The following is a 24,625-nucleotide window of genomic DNA, read 5'->3' on the forward strand; positions in this document are numbered from 1 at the left end:
AATTTGAGGTCAATCGGACTTGATTTGATAGGTTTCGACATTGAATGTAGAAGTTGGAAACTTTAAGTTTCATTAAGCTTGAATTGGAGCATAATTCATGGTTTTAGCATCATTTTATGTGATTTGAGGTTTCAAATAAGTTCGTATGATGTTTTAGGACTTGTTGGTATATTTGGTTGAGGTCCCGAGGGCCTCAAGTGAGTTTCGAATGGTTAACGGATCAAAAGTTGGACTTAAAAAGCTGCTGCAATTTTGTTTCTCTTCTGCTGGATATTCTGGGTTGTGATCGAGCCCAAGATCGAGCCCAGGGTCGACGGCCATGGTCGAAGCCAGGGACTAGGCCCAGGCTCGAGGGTCATGATCAAGTCCAGTCTCGAGGACCACGATCGAGGCCAGGCTCGAGGGTCATGATCGAGGCCACGATCGAGGCCAGTCTCGAGGGTCATGATCGAGGCCACGATCGAGGCTAGTCTCGAGGGTCATGATCGAGGCCAGTCTCGAGGGCTATTATCGAGACCTAAGATTGAGGGTCACAATATCGAGGCTCGATGCCATGACCGAGGCCCAGGCTCAAGGGCCACGATCGAGGCCCAGTTGCGAAGGCTGCCTTGGCAGATTATTGAAATTTGGAAAATTTTAGAAATCTCATAGAATTGAATTTTTGAGATTTCAGTATCGATTCGGAGTCGTATTTGAGTGAACCTGGTATGGTTGGACTCGTAATTGAATGAATTATCGAATTTCATAACTTTCTCCGGATTCCGAGACGTAGACCCGATTGACGAAATTTTAATTAATTTTCGGGATTTTTTTGAAAATGTAGTAATTTCTTATAGTAGTGATTCCTATAAATTTTAGTGATTGTATCGAATTATTTTTGGTTAGATTCGAGCTAATCAAAGTTGGATAATCGAGGAAAAGGCCTACTAGTGGATTAAATTTGAGCAAGACGAGGTAAGTCTCTTGTCTAATCTTGTGAGGGAGAAATTACCCATAGGTAATTAAAGTAATAATTGTTACTAATTGTGGGGGCTACGTACGCACAAGGTGACGAGAGTCCATGCGTAGCTACTATTAATGCTAAAGTCCGGGTAGTTTAGGACTCAAAGCATGAATTACTTGCGTAAATTGTATTTTTTGTTTAACTAATATTATTTGATATATATATATATATATATATATATATACACACACACACACACACACACACACACACACACACATACATAATTATATATTATGAACTGTTAGATAAAAATATTAAAGGATGAAAATCTCATATGCTTGATTTTCTGTTTAAATTAATTAATTGTTAAGAGAAACTGTTCTTCCTCCTGAATATATCTTTTAATAAATATACTCTCTTTCCGGAGGTATATAAGAAAAATGTCCTCCTTTCTTGTGGAGCAGGCCGAACGCCTCGGCAAGATAGATGCATCTATGGATCGTGCCGCACGTCCCTCGGCAGTGGACAGGACACTCTGGATCGGACCGAACGACCTCGGCAGAAATCGTGCTTAATAATAATAATTACACGATACTTTGATAGTTTATTGCAGCTTGTGAATTTAATTAATAGATTGAGAATTGTTGCATTTGAATGAATTTGATTTATAAATTGGAAATTATTGAAAATTGAAAGAATTATTATTCCCACTTGTTAAGGCAATTATGGTTATTCCTGTAAATGAGGCTAATTGATAAATTAGAAATTTATTGGAATTGAAGGAATTTAATTATTTCTGTTAGTTAAAGAAAATCATTGTAAATTTTATAAATCATGTTGATCTAGACATTGCTATCTTTATTTCATTTATTATTATTGACCCTTAGTGAGTGTCAAAGCCGGCCATCTCGTCTCTACCTCTTCGAGATTAGGTTTGATACTTACTGGGTACACATTATTTTCGTACTCATGCTGCACTTGCTGCACATTTTAGTATGGAGGTACATATATGTCTAGCGGCCTTGTGGGCGTACATGTTGGTTAATAATTGTGGGTACATAGGTGAGTTGCATTCTATATTACGATATGCAGCCAACAGAGTCTCCTTCAGAGTTATTATATTTTTCTGTCTAATTTGTATTCTGGACAGATGCTGTATTTTATTTTTAATTCCCTAGTAATACTCATGCACTTGTGACACCGGGTTTTGGGAATGGTTATGAATTATTTAGAAAAGTAGTTGCTAAAAATATTTATCATTTACTCTATGAGTTATGTCTTCATTATTTCATTGAAGAAATTTTTGATTTCAAAATACTAAAAGAGGATTTTATTAACTATATAGTGTTGGCTTGCCTGACAGCGGTGTCCGGCGCCATCACGGCCTTAAATGGATTTCTGGGTCGTGACAGCATGAATAAGTTTTATAATGCTACTTGTATCGTTATGATAAAAGACGATTATATTAATGAAGAAAATAAAAAATAAAAGAGTTCTTGATTGTAATAAATAACTATGGCACTTAAGCACGCAAACAACAATACAAATAACTAGGGGTGACAAACGGGGTGTTTGGGCTGAAGTTGGGCGTGTCAAGATGGGCTGAGTAAATAAATTGGCTAATGCCCAACCTTGCCCAAATTTCATTGAAGAATTAACCCAAATAGCCGCCCACCTAATCTCTTAAACTAAAAATAGCCGATGGATATATAATATATATATAATTCATGTATAATATATGTATAATATGTATAATCAATATATAATCTATATATACCGGCTAGAAAAAGTAAACAGTGAATCTGACAGGCTATTTGTGTAAAAATTCCAAGTTTATTTGGGTCAAGATGGACTGAGTTTAGATGGGTTAAATAATGGGTCGTAACCCAACCCACCCAACTTGACCCAAATCTATACAATATTCTCAACTTTTAAACAAATCAAAACCCAATATTTTAAAAAAAAAAAAAAAATATTCACAAATAATCTCCTCTAACTCAAATCATGATATGTTGTGAATTATATTGTGATACCTAAAAAATAGCTCAGTAAACGTTCTTTATTTATTAATATAAATTTTATTTGTTGTTGTCTTTATTGTGATATTGTGTATAATTTCTTCTTTATTTTCATTTTTTTCATGTTTGATGATTATTTTGTCAACAACAGCTAGTTAAATAAATCATTCACATCATGAAACGAAATGATCCATTTTGTTGAAATGAAAGAAAATATATTTTCTACGTCATGAAAAAAAATACTCATTTTGTTGAAATGATAGAAAATATTTTTTTCTACATTCTGAAAAGAAAGTACTCATTTTGTTGAAATGAAAGAAATATTTTTTTTTACTTCAATACTCATTTTGTTGAAATTAAAAAAAATACTTTTTCTATATCATGAAAAGAAAGTACTATTTTGTTGAAATGAAATAAAATACTTTTCTACATCATGAAAAAAAGTACTCTAAATAATATTTTCATATATTAAGGGTGGGGGATGGGGGTGCGTGGGTGAGGGTGGGCATCCAAGTAGGGCTGTTTAAGGGGAGGGGATTACCTGGAACCGGTCCGGTCCGTACCGGTACTGCTCCGTCCCAGTCCAGTTGGGGGGTAGGGGTAGGGGATTGGGGAGGTGGGTAAGTGGGGAAGGAGTGGGGTGGGGTGGTGAGAGTTGGTGGGGATGGGGATGGTTGAAAAAGAGTTTTGAAAAATATTTTTCCTTCTCTAAATAGGGAAAATAGTTTTCTTCAATTGGAGAAAAACACGTTCATAAGAAAAATATTTTCCAAACATTTAAATCAACCAAACATGGAAAAATTAAAAATATTTTTCAAGAAATATTTTTCTTCATACCAAATATACCCTGAAGCTATTACATGGGACAAGGTAGAACTTTAAGATTATGCATTTCCATGGGTCAAGGTTGGGCATCATCATGGATCCATTTGCGTCGATGATTTGTAATGGGTTAACTTTGGCCAGCCCCAAACAACCCATCTTCAAAATAGTTCTAGCCCAAACTCATTATTATTTGGGCGGGTCAAATGAGTTTGTGTTAGTTTTGTCGCTCCTGCAAATAACATAACCATAAGTAATTCAACTACCTCTTGTGAAATAATTGTCAAAATGCTTGATAGCTCCTTCGTCTTATTGCTTTGTTTGAAAATACACATTCGAATTGTATGCTTTCTCTATCTCTACTTATAACTAAATAAGGGGCGGATCTACATAGAGCCGAGGGGGTGCGCCGGCACCAGCAGACCTCGGTCGGAACTCTGTGTATATATCTATATTTATAGAAGAAATATTGTACATATAATAAAATGACACTCTAATGAACAAAATAGCCACTGGGTGCTAATGGTAAAGACCCGAAAATATCTCCCTAGTAGCGGAAGTTCGAAACCTGTGCAACACATAAAAGTTTTGGAACTTTTATTAGTGTACTATTGGACAATTAATGTGAGGTGTACGACACTTCACTTGTTTCCTTTCTTATTTATTCTTTGTTTTACTTTATTATATACTTTTTGATTTTTCTATTGCTTTCTTTACCATTAAAATACAAAAGCTCCTTTATTTCCCCCAAAGCCTCTTCCCACCCAAAACCCTTCTCTTCTATGGTGCTGCTGCCCCAAGCTTGGGGACTCTTGGGTTTTCAGTTTTTCAGTCTGTCACTCACTGGCGGTTGGCCACCACCGTTTGGTGTCCACTTTTCCATTGCACCTCACCTTGTTGCTGCACCACTCCTTTGTAATTTGACTGTAAATCTTTCTTATTCTCTCTTTTTTTTAATTTTTTTTATGTTGGGTTTCTCTGAAAATAAATTTTTTGGTGGTATAGTTAATATTTAATAGTATTATAGTATAGACTTATAAGTTACTAAACCCCTTTGACCCTTTCATTCTCTCCCTTGTTTTCCTTTTATTCAATTCAGATTTGATTTTTTTTCTCTGTTCCAATCTTTAATTTATAGTTTATTATGTTATTGTGTATATTGTTCCCTTGAATCTCTGATTGTATTAGCTATTTAGCTTTTGTATGATTTTTGTGTAAATATATGCTAAGATGATGTGTTTCATGATCAGATAAGTTTTTAAAGCATTTTGTTGTTTAGATTTTTTCAGTTTTAATTATAATTTATACCAAAAATGTATATGACATCCTTAAATTAATTATGAGTTAGATTGAACATTTGTTTTGTAGGAAAGATTGAGATGGATAAATTTGTCGTAAAGATGAATTATTCTCAACCAAGTTCTAGTTCTAGTGTGCAATTATTGAGTCAGGCAATACCTCCAGAAAACCGTGCGAATGTCAATCTTTCTCTTCTTATCGACGAGCTTGACTCAGAATCATTTAGCACCGATCCAGGAGAAAGAATACCCATTGCTAATTATAACCTTCGATTACGAGATGCGGTGAGGAGATATTACATTCAAAATGGGCCTTGTCAACCTACCAATCATCAATTTCCTAAAACTACAATAGGAGGAAGAATGCACCAATTTAAACCAAGTTGGTTCAAACGTTCATTTTCAAGATGGTTGGAGTATAGTGTGAAAAAAGATGTCGCATATTGTCTATGTTGTTATTTGTTCAAAAATGAATTCGTTCATGGAAGTGCGGGTGAATGTTTTACAAAAAGTAATTTTAGGACATGGAATAAGGCTTTTGAAAGGTTCCGTTTGCATGTCGGTGAGATTAGTAGTGTCCATAATAAATGTTTCAACAAGATGCTAGATTTGTCAAATCATCATCAATCAATTCAAGTTGTTTTAGACAAGCATTCAGAGAAGGTGAAAAGTGAGTACCGAATGCGCTTGGAAGCCTCGTTTGATGTTGCAAGACGTCTCTCGCATCATGGATTACCTTTTCGAGATCATGACGAAAGTGAATATTCAACAAATCAAATCTTATTTCTAAGCTTTTTGCGGTGGCATGGGGACAAGCATCCGGATGTGGGAAAAGTAATAATAGAAAATGCTCCACAAAATGATACTTTAACTTGTCCTATGATTCAAAAGGATATTGTCAATGCTTGTGCAAAAGAAACATTGAAATCTATAATTGAAGACTTGAATAGAGATTACTTTGGTATATTAGCCGATGAATCCAAAGATATCTCACACAAAGAACAAATGGCTCTTATTTTGCGGTATGTTAATAAGAATGGTGAAGTAGTAGAACGATTTGTTTGCCTTGTCCATGTTAGTGATATATCAGCATGCTCATTAAAGGAAGAAATATATTCTTTGCTTTCGGATCACTCACTAAGTACATCCAAAATACGTGGACAAGGTTATGATGGAGCTAGTAATATGAAGGGAGAGATAAATGGTCTCAAGACTTTTAATTATGAAAGATAGCTTATCGGCATATTACATTCATTGCTTCGCTCATAAATTGCAATTAACACTTGTAGCTATTGCTAAAAAGCATTTGGATGTTGATGACTTTTTTGATCATGTTACTAATATGTTGAATGTTATTGGAGGATCTTTCAAGCGCAGAGACTTGCTTCGTCATCATCAAGCTGAAGAGTTGGAGAAATTACTCGAGTCCGGTGAAATTATTACCGGACAAGGATTAAATCAAGAATGTGAATTTCAAAGACTAGGTGATACTCGTTGGGGATCCTATTTTAAAACATTGGATAACTTTATTGCTATTTTCTCTTCTATTGTTCGTGTGCTTAAATTGATTGAGTATGAAGGTTCTACCTCACATGAAAGAAATCAAGCAGAGTATCTTTTGGGTAAGATTAGAACATTCAAATTTATTTTCGTGCTTCATTTGATGGTGAAAGTGTTGGCCATATCAAATGAATTGAGCAAGATCTTACAAAAAAAGGATCAAGATATTGTTAATGTCGTGGTGTTTCTTGACATTACAAAGAAAAGGTTGCAAGATATGAGGGAAACTAGATAGAAGTCTCTATTAGATGATGTTTCCTCATTTTGTGATAGGCATGATATTTTGATTCCGAAGATGGATGAGTCTTACTTTCCTAAAAAGTCTAAGCGTAAGTCTAATGTTTGTTACTCACATCACTTGCGTGTTGAAATCTTTTGTGCTGTGATTGATGTACAACTTCAAGAGCTTAATGAACGTTTTGATGTAGTAAGTAGTGATTTGCTTCTTGGGATGGCTAGCTTGAGTCCAGTTAATTCCTTTACTAATTTTGATAAGGATAGAATAATGACACTGGCAAAATGTTATCCAAATGAATTTGATAAATTCCAGCTTCGGGATTTGAGTTATCAACTCGATACCTTCATAATTCATATGCGAGGAGATGATCCCAAGTTCTCCAACTTGCAAGGAATTAGAGATTTAGCAAAAGCATTGGTTGAAGCAAATCTTGTGGAGACTTATGCACTTATTTATTTACTCATGAAGTTGACTTTGATTTTACCTGTTGCTACTGCAAATGTGGAGAGAGTACTTTCATCCATGAAGCGGATAAAAAATGAAGTGTGAAATAGCATTAGTGATCAATATTTAAATGATTGTTTAGTTTGTTACATAGAACGTGAAGCATTTGAAAAGGTAAGTAATGATGCTATCATTGGCCGTTTTTAAAATATGAAAACTCGTCGAGGACAGTTGTAAATGAATGATCTTCATGTATGTTTTTGTTTACTCAAGGATGAAAGAATTATGTATGTCTTACTTATTAGTTGTAGTGACCAACTTATTATGGTAGTATTTTGTTAATTGGAAGATATTTTCAATTATCAGAAAATGAAAGAAGTGGTTGTCTTTTTGTACTTTTCATGTAGAAAATTTTTTATGATATTGGTATTACTGCTGAAAATTTTATGATGTGCGTTAAGTTGTCATTATTTTTTTTCGTTCGATATATTTATCTATATAAATGGAAAAGATGAATAGCTCGAACCGAAGCACAAATTTGATCAAACCGACTAAATATTTATCCCATTTGGACAGTATAAATAATAGTACATTTATGTATAAAATAATATGGCACCCGAAACCTTCAAATCTTAGATCCGCCTCTGAAATAAATTACACAAAATGGTAAATAGTTATTCAATAGAGATACGAAAAACTAAAATTTGCACTCCAAACCAAAGAAAGAAAATTTTCAAAAGCCAATAGATAAACTTTAGGTAATATTAAATTCAGATTTAGTGCCAAATTTACACAAGAAATGTTCCTTTCAATATTTATTTTCATCATAATTCTTTCATTGTTAGGATACAACGATCTTGGCTGACCTCCTTTCTAACATCCTAATTCAACTTCTTATTTGTCTTGCCTTTTCATGCTTTATTTTTTTTCCTGCCTCGCTCGACTGCCATCTATGAGCATTTATATCCCTTTTTCCTAGTTACATAATTATTTTCGACTTTAAGTGCCATGAAAAATTTTCAGAAAAAGAAAAAATATTCCTTAAAGTTTCGAATGTAACTAAAAAAGATAAAAGTTATTTTTGAATTCCCGAACATAAATAAAAGAGGAAAATACATCAAGAAATTTCATTAGATTTTTTATGTGGACGTAAATAAAAGAAGACGTGTATTTTCTGTCTTATTTGTAGGAAAATAGTGTATATATGTAACGACCCGACCGGTCGTTTTAAGAGAATTACCCCCGAACCCCTATTTATTGCTCCCCCTACTTCAATTAGTGGTTATGCAACTTGCCGGGAAGATTTGTTTTTGGTTTCGAAATGAAATGGGACATATAGTCCCTAAAATAGAGGTTTAAGTCATAGGAATTGACCGTAGTTTGAACTGTATGAAGATGACTCCGTTATGGAGTTTTGACGGTTCCTATAGCTCCGTAAGGTGATTTTGGTCTTAGGAGTGTATTCGGATATTGAATTGGAGGTCTGTAGGTCATTTTAGCGCTAACTGGCGAAAGTTGGAAAAAAAGATAATTTTTGAAAAGTTTGACCGGGAGTTAATTTTTTAATATCGGGTTCGGATTCCGATTCCGAAAGTTAAAATATGTCCGTAATGTTAATTATGACTTGTGTGCAAAATTTGAGGTCAATCGGACTTGATTTGGTATGTTTCGGCGTCGGATGTAGAAGTTTGAAACTTTAAAGTTCATTAGGCTTGAATCGATGTGTAATTCATATTTTTAGCATTGTTTGATGTGATTTGAAGGCTCGACTAAGTTCGTGTGATGTTTTAGGACTGGTTGGTATATTTGGTTGAGGTCCTGGGGGCCTCGGGTGAGTTTCGGATGGTTAACGGATCATTTTTGGGACTTAGAAGATTTTTCTCGTGCTGGGTTGGTTCTGGTGTAATCGCACCTGCGCAAGATTGACCACAGGTACAAAGCGAGTAATTGGTCGCAGATGCGGGGCTGGGGGCTTGGCCAATGGTTACAGATGCGACGTGAAGACCTCAGGAGCGGAGTCGCTTCTGAGGAAGATTGGTCGCAAAAGCGGACGAGTGTGGGAAGGCATGTCCGCAGAATCGGACGTGTTTGCGCAAGTGCGCACCCGCAGAAGCGGAATGGGTGCCAAGAGCTGATTCCGGAGAAGTGGATCACGGACCACATAAGTGGTTTTACAGGCGTGTATAATTGGCCGCAGATGCGAAAAGCCTGGACAGTCTTTAAAATCTAAGGGCTTCGTGATTTTTGTCATTTTGGACTTTGCAAACTCGGTTTAGGGCGATGTTTGAGAGCATTTTCTAGGGGTTTCTTGAGGTAAGTCTCTTGCGCTTATTTTGGTCAATAATCTTGTTTCCCTGTTATTTTTCCCACCTAGATTATGTGTGTTTAAGTTGGAATGTGGGAGTTTAAGTCTAGGGATTTGGAGATTGAAATTTGGGGATTTGAGTGTCGACTTGGTGTCGGATTTTCATAATTTTGGTATGGGTGAACTCATGGTTGAATGGGTGTTCGTATTTTATGACTTTTACCCGATTCCGAGACGTGGACTCGGGTTGACATTTTGGGCCAAATTTTCGATTCTTTGCTAAAGTCGTAGTTTCATTATTTAAATTAGTTTCTTGTAGTTGTATTCATGTTATGTAATTGCTTTTGGCTAGATTTGTGCAATTCAGAGTCGGAAAGTCTAGGGAAAGACATTCTTACTGATTGATTGTCACGACCCAAATTAACCCTTCGTAAGGTGTCGTGATGGCACCTAATCTTTACGACTAGGTAAGCCTAACATTTGCGGAAAATATAAAGAAATCGCAACATTTTTTTTAAAGATAAATAATATATTTTAAATAGCCAAGAGTAGTACCACTCGGCATACACAAAATAATTTTTCAAGACCCGGAATATCACTAAGTCACAAGCTGCTATAATCTATGTAGCTCTATACAAAAGTCTAAAGACAATAAGGAAAATCTCTAGACGAGGGAGTAGAAGGGGACTCCGAAGATCTGCGGACGCAAGCAGAGGTACCTTGAAGTCTCCTAGAATAAGCAGCACGTACTAACCCCGAGACTGATAGCTCGCACCTGGATCTACACACGAAAAATATGTGCAGGGAAGGGCATGAGTATACCACAATGGTACCCAGTAAGTGCCAAGCCTAACCTCGATCGAGTAGTGATGAGGTCAGGTCAAGGCCCTACCAGAGTAAATATAATAAATTAAACAGTAAAAGATATAAGTAGAATTTACGGTAACATAGTTAAAGAAATTCTCAAAACTTTAACAGTTAAGGTAGCCCTCGGCTCAAAACATGGTAAACACAGTGGGAAATCTCTCGGGATACCGTTCCGTAGTTTCAAATGAATATGCAGTACAGGAGGATCTCTCGGAATATGTCCGTAGTCCCAAAGTAAATATACAGTACTGGGGGGTCTCCCGGAATACGTCTGTAGTCCCAAAGTAAATATGCAGTACAGGGGTATCTCCCGTAATACGTCCGTAGTTTCAAAGTAAATATGCAGTACAGGGAGATCTCCCGGAATGCGTCCGTAGTCCCAATTTAAATATGCAATACAGGGGGATCTCCCGAAATACGTCCGTAGTCCCAATTTAAATATGCAATGCAAGATGAAATGGCAGGTATGGCATCGAGTTATACAGTATATACTGGACATAGATAAGGCAAATAAGGACTTAACTAAACATGACGCACAGAATGTCAATTAGGCAGTTAAAACACGTAAGCATGCTTTTCTAGTATAAACTACACAATTAAACATATTAGTACAATTAATAAGAGAAGCAATTTATGATTTAAAAAGGTTAAACATGATGTTTGCAATAATAGCCTGTGTACGTACTCGTCACCTCACGTACACGGCGCCCACACACCAAATAATATCAAGATATCTTAAGGGGAAAGTCCCCAACACAAGGTTAGGCAAGCCACTTACCTCGAACCGCTCAAATCAACTTGATATCACGTTCTTTCCACGAGTATCCGACTCCACATGGCCCAAATATATTCAAAACAGTACAATACCATCAATACGCGCTAATGGAATAAATCCCACAAGTAAAACTACAAAATTAGGCTAAAAATCCAAAATTGGCTCAAACGCGGCCCCCGGGGCCCGCATCTCAAAACCCGACATAATTTACGAAACTAGAAAGCTCATTCACTCACGAGTCTAACCATATCAATTTTACTAAAATTCGACACCAAATGGTCCTCCAATCCTCAATTCAAACTCCCAAATCCCTAGTCTCCAACTTCAAATTTTCACCTTAAATACACATTAACTAGGTGGGAAAATATATGGCAAGGCAAGATTATTGATAAAAAATAAGCACAAGGAACTTACTTCAAGAAATGCCTCGAAAATGCTCTCAAAAATTGCCCCAACCCGAGTTTGCAAAGCCAAAAATGATAAAAATCGCGAAGCCCTTCGGTTTTAATCACTGCCCAGGTATTTCCGCACCTGCGGAACCTGGGCTCGCACCTGCGGGGTGTGCTTATGCGGAAAAACGTGCGCATCTGCGCAATTCACTTACCCCCTCTGCCTTCGCACCTGCGACGAAAGGGCCGCATCTGCGCCCTCGCGCCTGCGGATTCCCTTCCGCTTCTGCGCATGTGCGAGCATCCTTGCGCATTTGCGGGCATCGCAGATGCAGAAACTTTCTCGCACCTGCGATCCCAGGCCAACTTTCGATTTATCGCATCTGCGCTTCCATCTCCGCATGTGCGGCTCGTGCACCTGCGGTCTCTTTTACGCAGGTGCGAAAACACCAGAACCAGCAAAGTTCAGAAATTCCTCTAAGTCCAAGTTTTCACCCGTTAAGCATCCGAAACACACCCGAGGCCGCCGGGACCTCAACTAAACATACCAACCAATCCTAAAACACTTTACGAACTTAGTCGATCTCTCAAATCCCATCAAACAACGCAAAAATCACGAATCACCCTACAATTCAATTTTAAAGAACTTGAAACTTCAAAATTCTACAACCGATGTCGAAACCTATCAAATCACATCCGATTGACCTCAAATTTTGCGCACAAGTCATAATCAACATTACGAACCTATATCCATATTTGGAATTCCATTCCAAGATCGAAATTAAAATTTCCACTATCGGCCAAAATCGCCGAAAAACTAGCTTCCGCCAATTCATGCCTAAATCTGCTACAGACCCCCAAAACACATTCTGGACGCGCTCCTAACCCCAAAATCACTCAACGGAGTTGACGGAATTCCATTCTGGATCCGTCTTCACACAGTTCCGACTACACTCCAAATCCTAAGGCTTAAGCTCTCATTTGGGGACTAAGTGTCCCAAAACACTCCGAAACTCAAAACCAATCATCCTGGCAAGTCACAATAGCAGAAAAACATTTGGGGAAAGCAGTTAATAGGGGATCGGGGCTATTTTTCTCAAAACGACCAGCCGGGTCATTACATCCTCCCCCTCTTAAAACAATCGTTCGTCCTCGAACGAGTATAAAGACATACCTGAAACAGTGAAAAGATGAGGGTACTGGCTGCGCATATCCTTCTCGGTCTCCCAAGTCTCCTCCTCGACCGGCTGACCCCTCTACTAGACCTTTACTGAAGCAATATTCTTTGACCTAAGCTTTTTGACCTGCCTGTCCAAAATGGCTACTGGCTCCTCAACATAAGATAGATCTTTGTCCAATTGGATCTTTGTCCACGTGATACTTCCGGAGCATAGACACGTGGAATACCGGGTGAACTCGTGCTAGGCTGGGAGGCAAGGCAAGCTCATAAGCAACCTCCCCAACTCGCCGCAATATCTCAAAAGGACCAATGAACCTCGGGCTCAGCTTGCCCTTCTTCTCGAACCTCATGACACCCTTCATAGGTGATACCCGAAGCAAGACCCGCTCACCAACCATAAACGCCAAATCATGAACCTTACGGTCTGCATAACTCTTCTGCATAGACTGGGTTGTGTGAAGTCTCTCCTGAATCGCCTTCACCTTATCTCGGGCATCCTGGACCAAATCTGTACCCAATAATCGGGCCTCGCCCGGCTCAAACCATCCCACTGGGGACCGGCACCGTCTACCATACAAAGCCTCTTACGGTGCCATCTGAATGTTGGACTGGTAACTGTTGTTGTAAGCGAACTCTGCAAGTGGCAATTATCGGTCCCATGACCCTCCAAACTCCATCACACAGGCACGGAGCATATCCTCAAGAATCTGAATTGTGCGCTCGGACTACCCGTCCGTCTGAGGGTGAAAGGCTGTGCTCAACTCCACCCTAGTACCCAAAGCCTACTGTACGGCCCTCCAAAACCGTGATGTGAACTATGTACCTCTGTCTGAAATGATGGATACTGGAATACCATGAAGGCGGACAATCTCTCTGATATAAATCTCAGCCAACCTCTCAGAAGAATAAGTGGTCAACACTGGAATAAAATGAGCTGACTTGGTCAGCCGATCCACAATCACCCAAATAGCATCGAACCTTCTCAAAGTCCGTGGAAGTCCAACTACAAAGTCCATGGTGATCCGCTCCCACTTCCACTCTGGGATCTCTAACCTCTTAAGTAATCCACCCGGCCTCTGGTGCTCATATTTGACTTGCTGACAGTTGAGACACTTGGCCACAAACCCAACTATATCCTTCTTCATCCTTCTCCACCAGTAGTGCTGTCTTAAATCCTGGTACATTTTCGTGGTACCGGGATGAATGGAGTACCGCGAGCTGTGGGCCTCCTCGAGAATCAACTCCTGAAGCCCATCTACATTGAGCACCCAGATCCGGCCCTGCATCCTCATCACACCGTCATCACCAATAGTCACATCTCTGGCATCACCTCGCTAAACCTTGTCCTGAAGAACTAGAAGATGAGGATCATCATACTGGCGCTCCCTGATACGGTCATAAAGAGAAGACCGAGCAACCACACAAGCTAATACCTGGCTAGGCTCTGAAATATCCAATCTCACGAACTGGTTGGCTAAGGCCTGAACATCCAAGGCTAAGGGCCTCTCAGCTACCGAAAGATATGCCAAACTCCCTAAACTCTCTGCCCGGTGACTCAGGGTGTCGGCCACTACATTGGCCTTCGCCGGGTGGTATAATATAGTGATGTCATAGTCTTTAAGTAGCTCCAACCACCTCCGCCGACGCAAATTATGGTCCTTCTTCCTGGACAAGTACTGCAAACTCCGGTGATCAGTGTAAATCTCACAGGGAACACCGTTCAAATAATGACGCCAGATCTTCAGGGCGTGAACAATAGCTGCTAATTCGAGATCATGAACTGGATAATTCTTCTCATGAACCTTCAAATGTCTAGACGCGTAGGCAATCACCCTACCATCCTGCATCAATACCGCTCCAAGGCCAATCATCGAGGCATCACAATAGACAGTGTATGACCCTGAACCTATAGGCAATACTAATACTGGGGCTTCAGTCAAAGCTGTCTTGAGCTTCTGAAAGCTCTGCTCACACTCCTCAGTCCACCTGAACGGAGCACCCTTCTAGGTCAGCCTGGTCATAGGTGTTACAATATATGAAAATTCCTCCACAAAGCGATGGTAATACCCCGCCAAACCAAGAAAACTGCGGATCTCCGTAGCTGATGACGGTCTAGGCCAACTCTGCACTGCCTCCACTTTCTTCTGATCTACCTTGATCCCATCACAAGACACTATGTGGCCCAGGAATGCCACTGAATCAAGCAAGAATTCACACTTAAAAAATTTTGCATACAACCTCATCTCCCTCAAAGTCTGAAGCATGATCCTCAGGTGCTGCTCATGATCTTCCCGAGACCGGGAATATACCAGGATGTCATCAATAAACACAATGACGAAGGGATCAAGATAAGGCCGGAATACACTGTGCATCAAATGGATAAAGGCTGTTGGGGCATTGGTCAGCCCAAATGACATGACAAGAAACTCATAGTGACCATATCTTGTCCTGAAAGCAGTCTTCAGGATATCCGGCTCCCGAATCTTCAACTGATGATAGCCAGAACGCAAGTCAATCTTGGAAAACACCCTAGCACCCTGTAACTGATCAAATAAGTCATCAATGCGAGGCAAAATATACTTGTTCTTCACTGTAACCTTGTTCAACTGCCGATAATCAATACACATACGCATAGAACCATCCTTCTTCTTCACAAATAAGACCGGAGCACCCCAAGGTGATACACTAGGCCTGATGAAGCCCTTATCAAGCAACTCCTGCAACTGCTCCTTCAACTCCTTTAATTTAGGAGGAGCCATACGATATGGAGGAATAGAGATGGGCTGAGTGCCCGGCAACAAATCATTGCCAAAATCAATATTTCTGTCAGGCGGCATGCACGGAAGATCAGCTGGAAGCACATCTGGGAAGTCCCTCACTACTGGAACTAACTCAACTGTAGGGGTATCAATACTGACATCTCTCACATAGGCCAAATACGCATCACACCCCTTCTCAACCATTCGCTGAGCCTTAAGAAATGAAATGACCCTACGGGGAGTATACTCTAAGGTACCTCTCCACTCCAATCCCGGCAAACCTGGCATAGCCAGTGTCACAGTCTTAGCGTGAAAATCAAGAATAGCATAATGGGGCGACAACCAGTCCATGCCCAAGATAACATCAAAATTTACCATACTGAGAAATAACAAATCGACTCTGGTCTCAAAACCATTAAGAGCAATCAAACACGACCGATATACGCGGTCCACAATGAGAGAATCTCCCACAGGAGTAGATACATAAACAGGGGAACTCAAAGAATCCCGAGATACCCCCAAATGTAGAGCAAAATAAGAAAACACATATGAATACGTAGAGCTTGGGCCAAATAATACTGATGCATCCTTATGACAGACGGGGACGATACCTGTGATAACTGAATCTGAAGCAACAGCCTCTGAACGGGCTAGAAGGGCATAGTACCTAGCCTGGCCTCCCCCTCTAGGGCGACCTCGACCTCCCCGACCTCCACTTTGAGCTGGCTGATAAGTCTGCGGAGGTGCACCCCTCCTGGCTCTAGGGAAATCTCTAACCAGGTGACGAGTGTCACCACACTCAAAACAACCTCTCGGAGGACGCGGCGGCTGAGACTGACTCGGACCTGGCCTGCTGGACTGGCCGGTAATAGCACCTCGAGTAGGAGGCATACTGGATACTGGCGGTGCATAATAGGGCAACTGAGGTCTAGGAGGAGCTGGGACACCGCTGGCTGCTGGAAGAGCTGAATGAATAGGGCGACTCACAAAACCCCTACCATAGCGTGCTGCTGGTGCACGAGCTCCTGAATAATGACCAGTCTCTCGAGACCTCTTGTCCTCTCTCTCCTCTCGGTCACGGGCGAACATGCCCTCCACTCTCCTGGCAATGCTCACTGCCTGCTGATAAGTGATGTCCATCTCCAACTCCCTAGCCATACTGGTCCGAATACTGGGGTGGAGTCCCTCAATGAAGCGACGAACCCTCTCTCTGACTGTAGCAACCAGAGCCGGTGCATGGCGAGCTAACCCACTGAAACGGACTGCATACTCTGACACAGTCATAGAACCTTGACGCAACTGCTCGAACTCTATGCGCCAAGCATCCCTGAGGCTCCGAGGAACATACTCACGTAAGAACATCTCTGAAAGGTGAGTCTAAGTGAGTGAGTCTGCCTTGTTTGAGCTACTCAGCTCATAGGCACGCCACCACTGATATGCTGCTCCTTCAGCTGGAAAGTGGTGAAAGAAACCCCACTCGTCTCCACAATGCCCATAGTGCGGAGAATACGATGACACTCCTCAAGAAAACCCAGAGCATCATCTGAAGCTAGTCCGCTGAAAGTAGGTGGGTGGTACTTCTTGTACCTCTCAAGTCTGAGCTGCTCTGCCTCAGAAGCAGCTACCCTGATCTCATGCTGAACCGGAGCCACTGGGGCATAGGAATATACTCTGGGGCCTGATCAACCTGGACCCTCTGCTCAGGGGTGCGGGCTGCGGGAGTCTGTGCCCCTCCCCCGACCTGAGATGTAGCGGGAGCTATCGAAAATAGTGCAGCCTGAGGGCTGGAGTAGCAATAGGGATCTCTGGCACTGGCCCTCCAGCTAGAGCTGTTGGGGGCTCCTCTAACGCAGCTCTCGCAGGTGCTCGGGCTACACCGCGTGGTCGTCCTCTACCCCGACCCCGGTCTCTGGTGGCTCTGGTAGGGGGCTCGGGTGCCTGATCATCGGTCCTCCCATTACGGGTCCTCACCATCTGTGAGAAAGAATAGAATAGAATCTTAGAATTTTTGGTGTCAATAACTCGCACGACAAGGAAATCAAAGAAATATGATCGTTCTTAACAGTTACATAGCCTCCCGAAGATAAGTACGGACGTCTCCGCACCGATCCGCGAGACTCTAATAAACCGACTTGTGACTCGCGACTCCTACGAACCTAGTGCTCTGATACCAACTTGTCACGACCCAAATAAACCCTCTCTAAGGTGTCGTGATGGCACCTAGTCTTTACGACTAGGTAAGCCTAACATTTGCAGAAAATATAAAGAAAACACAACATTTGTTTTTTTAAGATAAACAGTATATTTTAAATAGCCAAGAGTAGTACCACTCGGCATATACAAAATAATTTCCCAAGACCCGGAATATCACTAAGTCACAAGCTGCTATAATCTATGTAGCTCTATACAAAAGTCTGAAGAAAATAAGGAAAATCTCTAGACGAGGGAGTAGAAGGGGACTCCGAAGATCTGCGGACACAAGCAGAGGTACCTTGAAGTCTCCTAGAATTAGCAGCACGTGCTAACCCCGAGGCTGATAGCTCGCACCTGGATCTGCACACGAAAAACATGTGCAGGGAAGGGCATGAGTACACCACAATGGTACCCAGTAAGTGCCAAGCCTAACCTTGGTCGAGTAGTGACGAGGTCAGGTCAAGGCCCTACCAGAGTAAATATAATAAATTAAACAGTAAAAGATATAAGTAGAATTTACGGTAACACAGTTAAAGAAATTCTCAAAAATTTAATAGTAAAGGGAGCCCTCGGCTCAAAATAAGGTAAACACAGTGGAAAATCTCTCGGGATACCGTCCCGTAGTTTCAAATGAATATACAGTACATGGGGATCTCCCGGAATACGTCCGTAGTCCCAAAGTAAATATGCAGTGCTGGGGGATCTCCCGGAATACGTCCGTAGTCCCAAAGTAAATATGCAGTACAGGAGGATCTCCCGGAATACGTCCGTAGTCCCAAAGTTAATATGCAGTACAGGGGGATCTCCCGGAATGCGTCCGTAGTCCCAATTTAAATATGCAATACAGGGGGATCTCCCAGAATACGTCTGTAGTCCCAATTTAAATATGCAATACAAGATGAAATGGCAGGTATGGCATCGAGTTATACAGTTTATACAGGACACAGAAAAGGAAAATAAGGACTTAACTAAACATGACGCACAAAATGTCAATTAGGCAGTTAAAACACGTAAGCATGTTTTTCTAGTCTAAACTACACAATTAAACATATTAGTACAATTAATAAGAGAACCAATTTATGATTTTAAAAGGTTAAACATGATTTTTTTCAATAATAGCCCATGTACATACTCGTCACCTCACGTACACGGCGCCCACACACCAAATAATATCAAGATATCTTAAGGGGAAAGTCCCCAACACAAGGTTAGGCAAGCCACTTACCTCGATCCGCTCAAATCAACTTGATATCACGTTCTTGCCATGAGTATCCGACTCCAAATGGCCCGAATCTATTCAAAGCACTACAATACCATCAATACGCGCTAATGGAATGAATCCCACAAGTAAAACTACAAACTTAGGCCAAAAATCCGAAATTGGCTCAAACCCGGCCCTCGGGGCCCGCATCTCGAAACCCGACAAAATTCATGAAACTAGAAAGCTCATTCACTCACGAGTCTAACCATATCAATTTTACTAAAATCCGACACCAAATGGTCCTCCAATCCACAATTCAAACTCCCAAATCCCTAGTCTCCAACTTCAAATTTCCACCTTAAATACACATTAACTAGGTGGGAAAATACATGGCAAGGCAAGATTATTGACCAAAAATAAGCACAAGGAACTTACCTCAAGAAATTCCTCTACAATGCTCTTAAAAGCGCCCCAACCCGAGTTTGCAAAGCCAAAAATGATAAAAATCGCGAAGCCCTTCGGTTTTAATCACTGCCCAGGTATTTACGCACCTGCGGAACCTGGGCTTGCACCTGCGGGTGCGCTTATGCGGAAAAACGTGCCCATCTATGCAAATCACTTACCCCCTCTGCCTTCGCACCTGCGACGAAAGGGCCGCATTTCCGCCCTCGCGCCTGCGGAGTCCCTTCCGCTTCTGCGCATCTTGCGCATGTGCGAGCATCCTTGCGCATTTGCGGGCATCGCAGATGCGGAAACTTCCTCTCACCTGTGATCCCAGGCCAACTCTCGATTTATCGCAACTGCGCTTCCATCTCCGCATGTGCGGCTCGCGCACCTGCAGTCTCTTTTACAAGGTGCAAAAACACCAGAACCAGCAAAGTTCAGAAATTCCTCTAAGTCCAAGTTTTCACCTGTTAAGCATCCAAAACACACCCGAGGCCCCCGGGACCTCAACCAAACATACCAACCAATCCTAAAACACCTTACGAACTTAGTCGAGCTCTCAAATCCCATCAAACAATGCAAAAATCAGGAATCACCCTACAATTCAATTTTAAAGAACTTGAAACTTCAAAATTCTACAACCGATGTCGAAACCTATCAAATCACGTCCGATTGACCTCGAATTTTGCGCACAAGTCATAATCAACATTACAAACCTACATCCATATTCGAAATTCCATTCCGAGCTCGAAATCAAAATTTCCACTATCGGCCGAAATCGCCGAAAAACTAGCTTCCGCCAATTCAAGCCTAAATCTGCTATAGCCCCCCAAAACACATTCTGGACGCGCTCCTAACCCCAAAATCACTCAACGGAGTTGACGGAATTCCATTTTGGATCTGTCTTCACACAGTTCCGACTACGGTCCAAATCCTAAGGCTTAAGCTCTCATTTGGGGATTAAGTGTCCCAAAACACTCCGAAACTCAAAACCAATCATCCCGGCAAGTCACAATAGTAGAAACATATTTGGGGAAAGCAGTTAATAGGGGATCGGGGCTATTACTCTCAAAATGACCGGCCGGGTCGTTACATTGATTGAGCGACATTTGAGGTAAGTGTCTTGTCTAACCTTGTGTGGGGGAAATCCCCTTAGGATTTGGTTCTGTTGTAACAATTTGTGATATGTGAGCGTCATGTACGCAAGGTGACGAGTGCGTACACGGGATGATTATGGAAAAATTCGGTTCTTGCTGATTTGTCATCTTTTAAAATACATTAACTGAGTTTTCTTCCTTTAAAATATATTAACTGAGCTGCCTTAGCATATGTAGTGATCATGCTTAGCCTACCATCGCATATCTACGTGCCTTAACTCTTACTTGCAATTTGTGCAACATGCTTAGTTGAACTATCTGCTTTCCTTGAGTTGAATTAAATCTTTAACTGTAAGTGTCACGACCCAAAATCCATTAAAGGTCGTGATGGCACCGGACACCGCTATCAGGTAAGCCAACAATACACACTTAGCTTAATTACCCATTTTAATGGATTTAAAATCAAAATTTCTTCAATGAAATAATAAAAATAAAAGTCATAGAGTAAATGATAAATATTCTTAGCAACTAAATTTCTAAACAACTCACAACCATTCCCAAAATCCGGTGTCACAAGTGCATGAGCATTTACTAGGGAATTAAAATTTAAAATACAACATCTGTCTAGAATATAAATTAGACAGGAAAATATAATATCTCTGAAGGAGACTCTTTTGGCTGCGAATTGTAATATAGAATGCAGCTCACCTAAGTCCCCACATTTGTAACCACACCTCTGCGCCCACAAGGTCGCTAGACATATATGTACCTGCACAATAAAATATGCAGCAAGTGCAGCATGAGTACGAAAAACAACGTGTACCCAGTAAGTATCAAGCCTAATCTCTAAGAGGTAGAGACGAGATGGCCGACTCTGACACTCCCTAAGAGTCAATAATAATAAATGAAATAAAAATAGCCATATCTAGATCAACATGATTTATAGAATTTACAATGAGTTTCTTTAACTAGCAGAAATAATTAAATTCCTTCAATTCCGATAAATTTCCAATTTATCAAATAGCCTCATTTACAGAAATAACAATAATTTTCTTAACAAACAGAGATAAATAAATTCTTTAAATTTTAATAATTTCCAAATTTCATTTAGCTTCACAAACTGAAATAAACTATCAAAGTATCGTGTAATTATTATTATTAAGCACAATTTCTGTCGAGGTCGGTCGGCCCAATCCAGAGTGTTGTGTACACTGCCGAGGGACGTGCGGCATGGTCCATAGATGCATGTATCCTGCCGAGGCGTTCGGCCCGCTCCACAAGAAAGGAGGACATTTTCTTATGTAGCTCCAGAATGAGAGTATATTTATTATAAGATAAATTCAGGAGGAAGAACAATTTCTCTTAATAATTAATTAATTTAAACAGAAATTCAAGCATATGAGATTTCCATCCTTTAATATTTTTATCTAACAATTCACAACATATATATATAAATATATCAAATAATTTAATTAAGTAAAGACTACTATTTACACAAGTAATTCATGCTTTTGAGTCCTAAACTACCCGGACTTTAGCATTAATAGTAGCTACGTACGGACTCTCGTCACCTCGTGCGTACGTAGCTCCCACAATTAGAAATAATTATTTAATTTAATCACCTATGACGTAATTTTCCCCTCACAAGATTAGACAAGAGACTTACCTCGTCTTGCTCCAATTTAATCCATTAGTAGGCCTTTTCCTCGATTATCCAACTTCAGTTGGCTCGAATCTAACCAACATAATTTGATACAATCACTAAATTTATAGGAATCAATTCTATAAGAAAATACTACATTTTTAATAAAAATCCCGAAATTAATTAAAAATTTGTCAGTGGGGCCCACGTCTCGGAATCGGGCAAAAGTTATGAAATCCGATAACTCGTTCAATTACGAGTCCAACCATATCAATTTCACTCAAATCCGACTCTGAATCGATACTGAAATCTCAAAACTTCGTTTCTATGAGATTTCTAAACCTTTTCCAAATTTAAATCTCAAAACACTAATTTATGGTGAAAACAATGATATACTTGTATATGTAGTCAAAATCGGAGTTAGAATCACTAACCCTAACGTTTTTCCCTTGAAAATCTGTCAAAAAGTCACCTCTGCTCAAGCTCACGTTCGTCAAAAATGGCAAATGGGATGAATGTCCTCTTTTATAAACTGTCCAGGCAGCCTTTGGAATTGGGCCTCGATCGTGGCCTCGATCGTGGCCCTCGAGCCTGGGACTCGGTTATGGCCTCGATCATGGCCTCGAGCTTGGGACTCGGTCATCGCCTCAATCATGGCATCGAGCCTGGGACTTCTATCGTGACCCTCGATCTTGGGTCTTGATCCTGGCCCTCGAACCTTGCCTTCGATCATGGCCCTCGAGCTGGACTATTGATCGTGGCTTCGATACTGAGCCTCGTCCCTGGCTTCGACTCAGGCCGTCGACCCTGGGATCGATATCTGGGCTCGATCTTGGGCTCGATCACAGCCCAGAATATCCAGCAAAAGGAAAAATTGCAGGAGCTTTTTAAGTCCAACTTTTGATCCGTTAACCATCCGAAACTCACTTGAGGCCCTCGGGACCTCAACCAAATATACCAACAACTCCTAAAACATCATACAAACTTATTTGAAACCTCAAATCACCTAAAACGATGCTAAAACCTCGAATTATGCTCCAATTCAAGCTTAATGAAACTTAGAATTTCTAACTTCTACCTTCGACGTCGAAACCTATCAAATCAACTCTGATTGACCTCAAATTTTGTACACAAGTCATAAATGACATAACGGATCTATGAAAATTTTCAGAACTAGATTCTGACTCCGATATCAAAAAGTCAACTCCCCGGTCAAACTTCCAAAGTTAAATTTCTATTTTAGCCATTTCAAGCTTAATTTAACTACGGACTTCCAAATAAAATTCCGAACACGCTCCTAAGTCCGAAATCACCATACAGAGCTGTTGGAATCATTAGAATTCTATTCCGAGGTCGTTTTCTCAAAATGTTGACCGAAGTCAAACTTGGCCTTTTAACCCAAACACTTCCAAATCCCGAACCAACCATCTCCGCAAGTCATAATTTATTATAAGCACATTTAGGGAGTTTTATTTAGGGGAATGGGGTTCTAAAAGTCAAAAGGACCGGTTGGGTCGTTACAATAGGATTCTTGCTGAAAAATTATATTTTCCTTCAATTACCTGCTGCATATTTACTTTGGGACTACAAGGTGGTTCCTCGGGAGATCCCCATGTAATGCATATCTAATTTGGGACTACGAGGCGGTTCCTCGGGAGATCCCCCTGTACTGCATATTTACTTTGGGACTATGAGGCATTTACTCGGGAGATCCCCCTGTACTGCATATTTACTTTGGGACTACGAGGCGGTTCCTCGGGAGATCCCCCTGTACTGCATCATTACATTTGGGACTACGAGGCGATACCTCGGGAGTGCCCCTGCTGTGTAGCTCTATTTATTGTGCTGATATTTTCTGAAACTTCTTATTGTTTAAATTCTCAGCCATTTCAAAATATTATTATATCTTCTTCCTTACTTTTCTTTTAAACCAGTAGGGCCCTGACCTAACCTCGTCACTACTCTACCGAGGTTAGGCTTGACACTTACTGGGTACCGTTGTGGCGTACTCATACTATACTCTACACATCTTTTTGTGCAAATTCAGGTTCTTCCCACCAGCCCAAATACTAGTGAGTTGGACCGCTCGTGGAGACTTCAAGGTATATTTGCCAGCGCTTGCAGACCTCGGGGCCCCCCTCTATCCTTACTATGTTGTTTTCCTTATTTTCCTTTAGACTTTCATGTATAGAAACACTTAATAATTTCTCTTAAAAGCTTGTGACTTATTTCTACCGGGTTTTGGGAGATGTATTGATTTTGAATCGTAGTTTGAATTATATCATATGTTTAGATTTAAGCTTCAGTTTTATTATTCAGTTATTCCGTAAATTGTTAGGCTTACCTAGTCTTAGAGATTAGGTGCCATCACGACATCCTACGGAGGGGAAAATGGGACCGTGACAAGTTGGTATCAGAGCTTGATAAGTGGGGATTTTGACTACTTG

The 24,625-nt window shown here is 40.6% G+C and overlaps 3 protein-coding genes across 3 annotated transcripts; all 3 read left to right on the forward strand.

The window, feature by feature from the left end:
* Positions 1 to 4,513: 4,513 nt before the first annotated feature.
* On the forward strand, positions 4,514 to 7,075 carry LOC104106976 (uncharacterized). The gene is made up of 2 exons (XM_009615648.4): positions 4,514 to 4,712; positions 5,155 to 7,075. Exon 2 carries the CDS (start codon positions 5,166 to 5,168, stop codon positions 6,315 to 6,317), a length of 1,152 nt encoding a protein of 383 aa, XP_009613943.2. The 5' UTR covers positions 4,514 to 4,712; positions 5,155 to 5,165; the 3' UTR covers positions 6,318 to 7,075.
* Positions 6,427 to 6,879, forward strand: LOC138904350 (uncharacterized). Its single transcript, XM_070192851.1, has one exon. The coding sequence runs from the start codon at positions 6,427 to 6,429 to the stop codon at positions 6,877 to 6,879; it is 453 nt and encodes a 150-aa protein (XP_070048952.1).
* On the forward strand, positions 6,940 to 7,431 carry LOC104106977 (uncharacterized). Its single transcript, XM_009615650.2, has one exon. The coding sequence runs from the start codon at positions 6,940 to 6,942 to the stop codon at positions 7,429 to 7,431; it is 492 nt and encodes a 163-aa protein (XP_009613945.2).
* Positions 7,432 to 24,625: the final 17,194 nt, after the last annotated feature.

Source organism: Nicotiana tomentosiformis, chromosome 2 (genome assembly GCF_000390325.3).
Source record: "Nicotiana tomentosiformis chromosome 2, ASM39032v3, whole genome shotgun sequence".
Taxonomy (NCBI): Eukaryota; Viridiplantae; Streptophyta; class Magnoliopsida; order Solanales; family Solanaceae; genus Nicotiana; species Nicotiana tomentosiformis.

Bases quoted from the DNA above. Each gene is read 5' to 3' on its own strand.
- LOC104106976 (XM_009615648.4), top strand. From the start codon at position 5,166: ATGGATAAATTTGTCGTAAAGATGAATTATTCTCAACCAAGTTCTAGT.
- LOC138904350 (XM_070192851.1), top strand. From the start codon at position 6,427: ATGTTGAATGTTATTGGAGGATCTTTCAAGCGCAGAGACTTGCTTCGT.
- LOC104106977 (XM_009615650.2), top strand. From the start codon at position 6,940: ATGGATGAGTCTTACTTTCCTAAAAAGTCTAAGCGTAAGTCTAATGTT.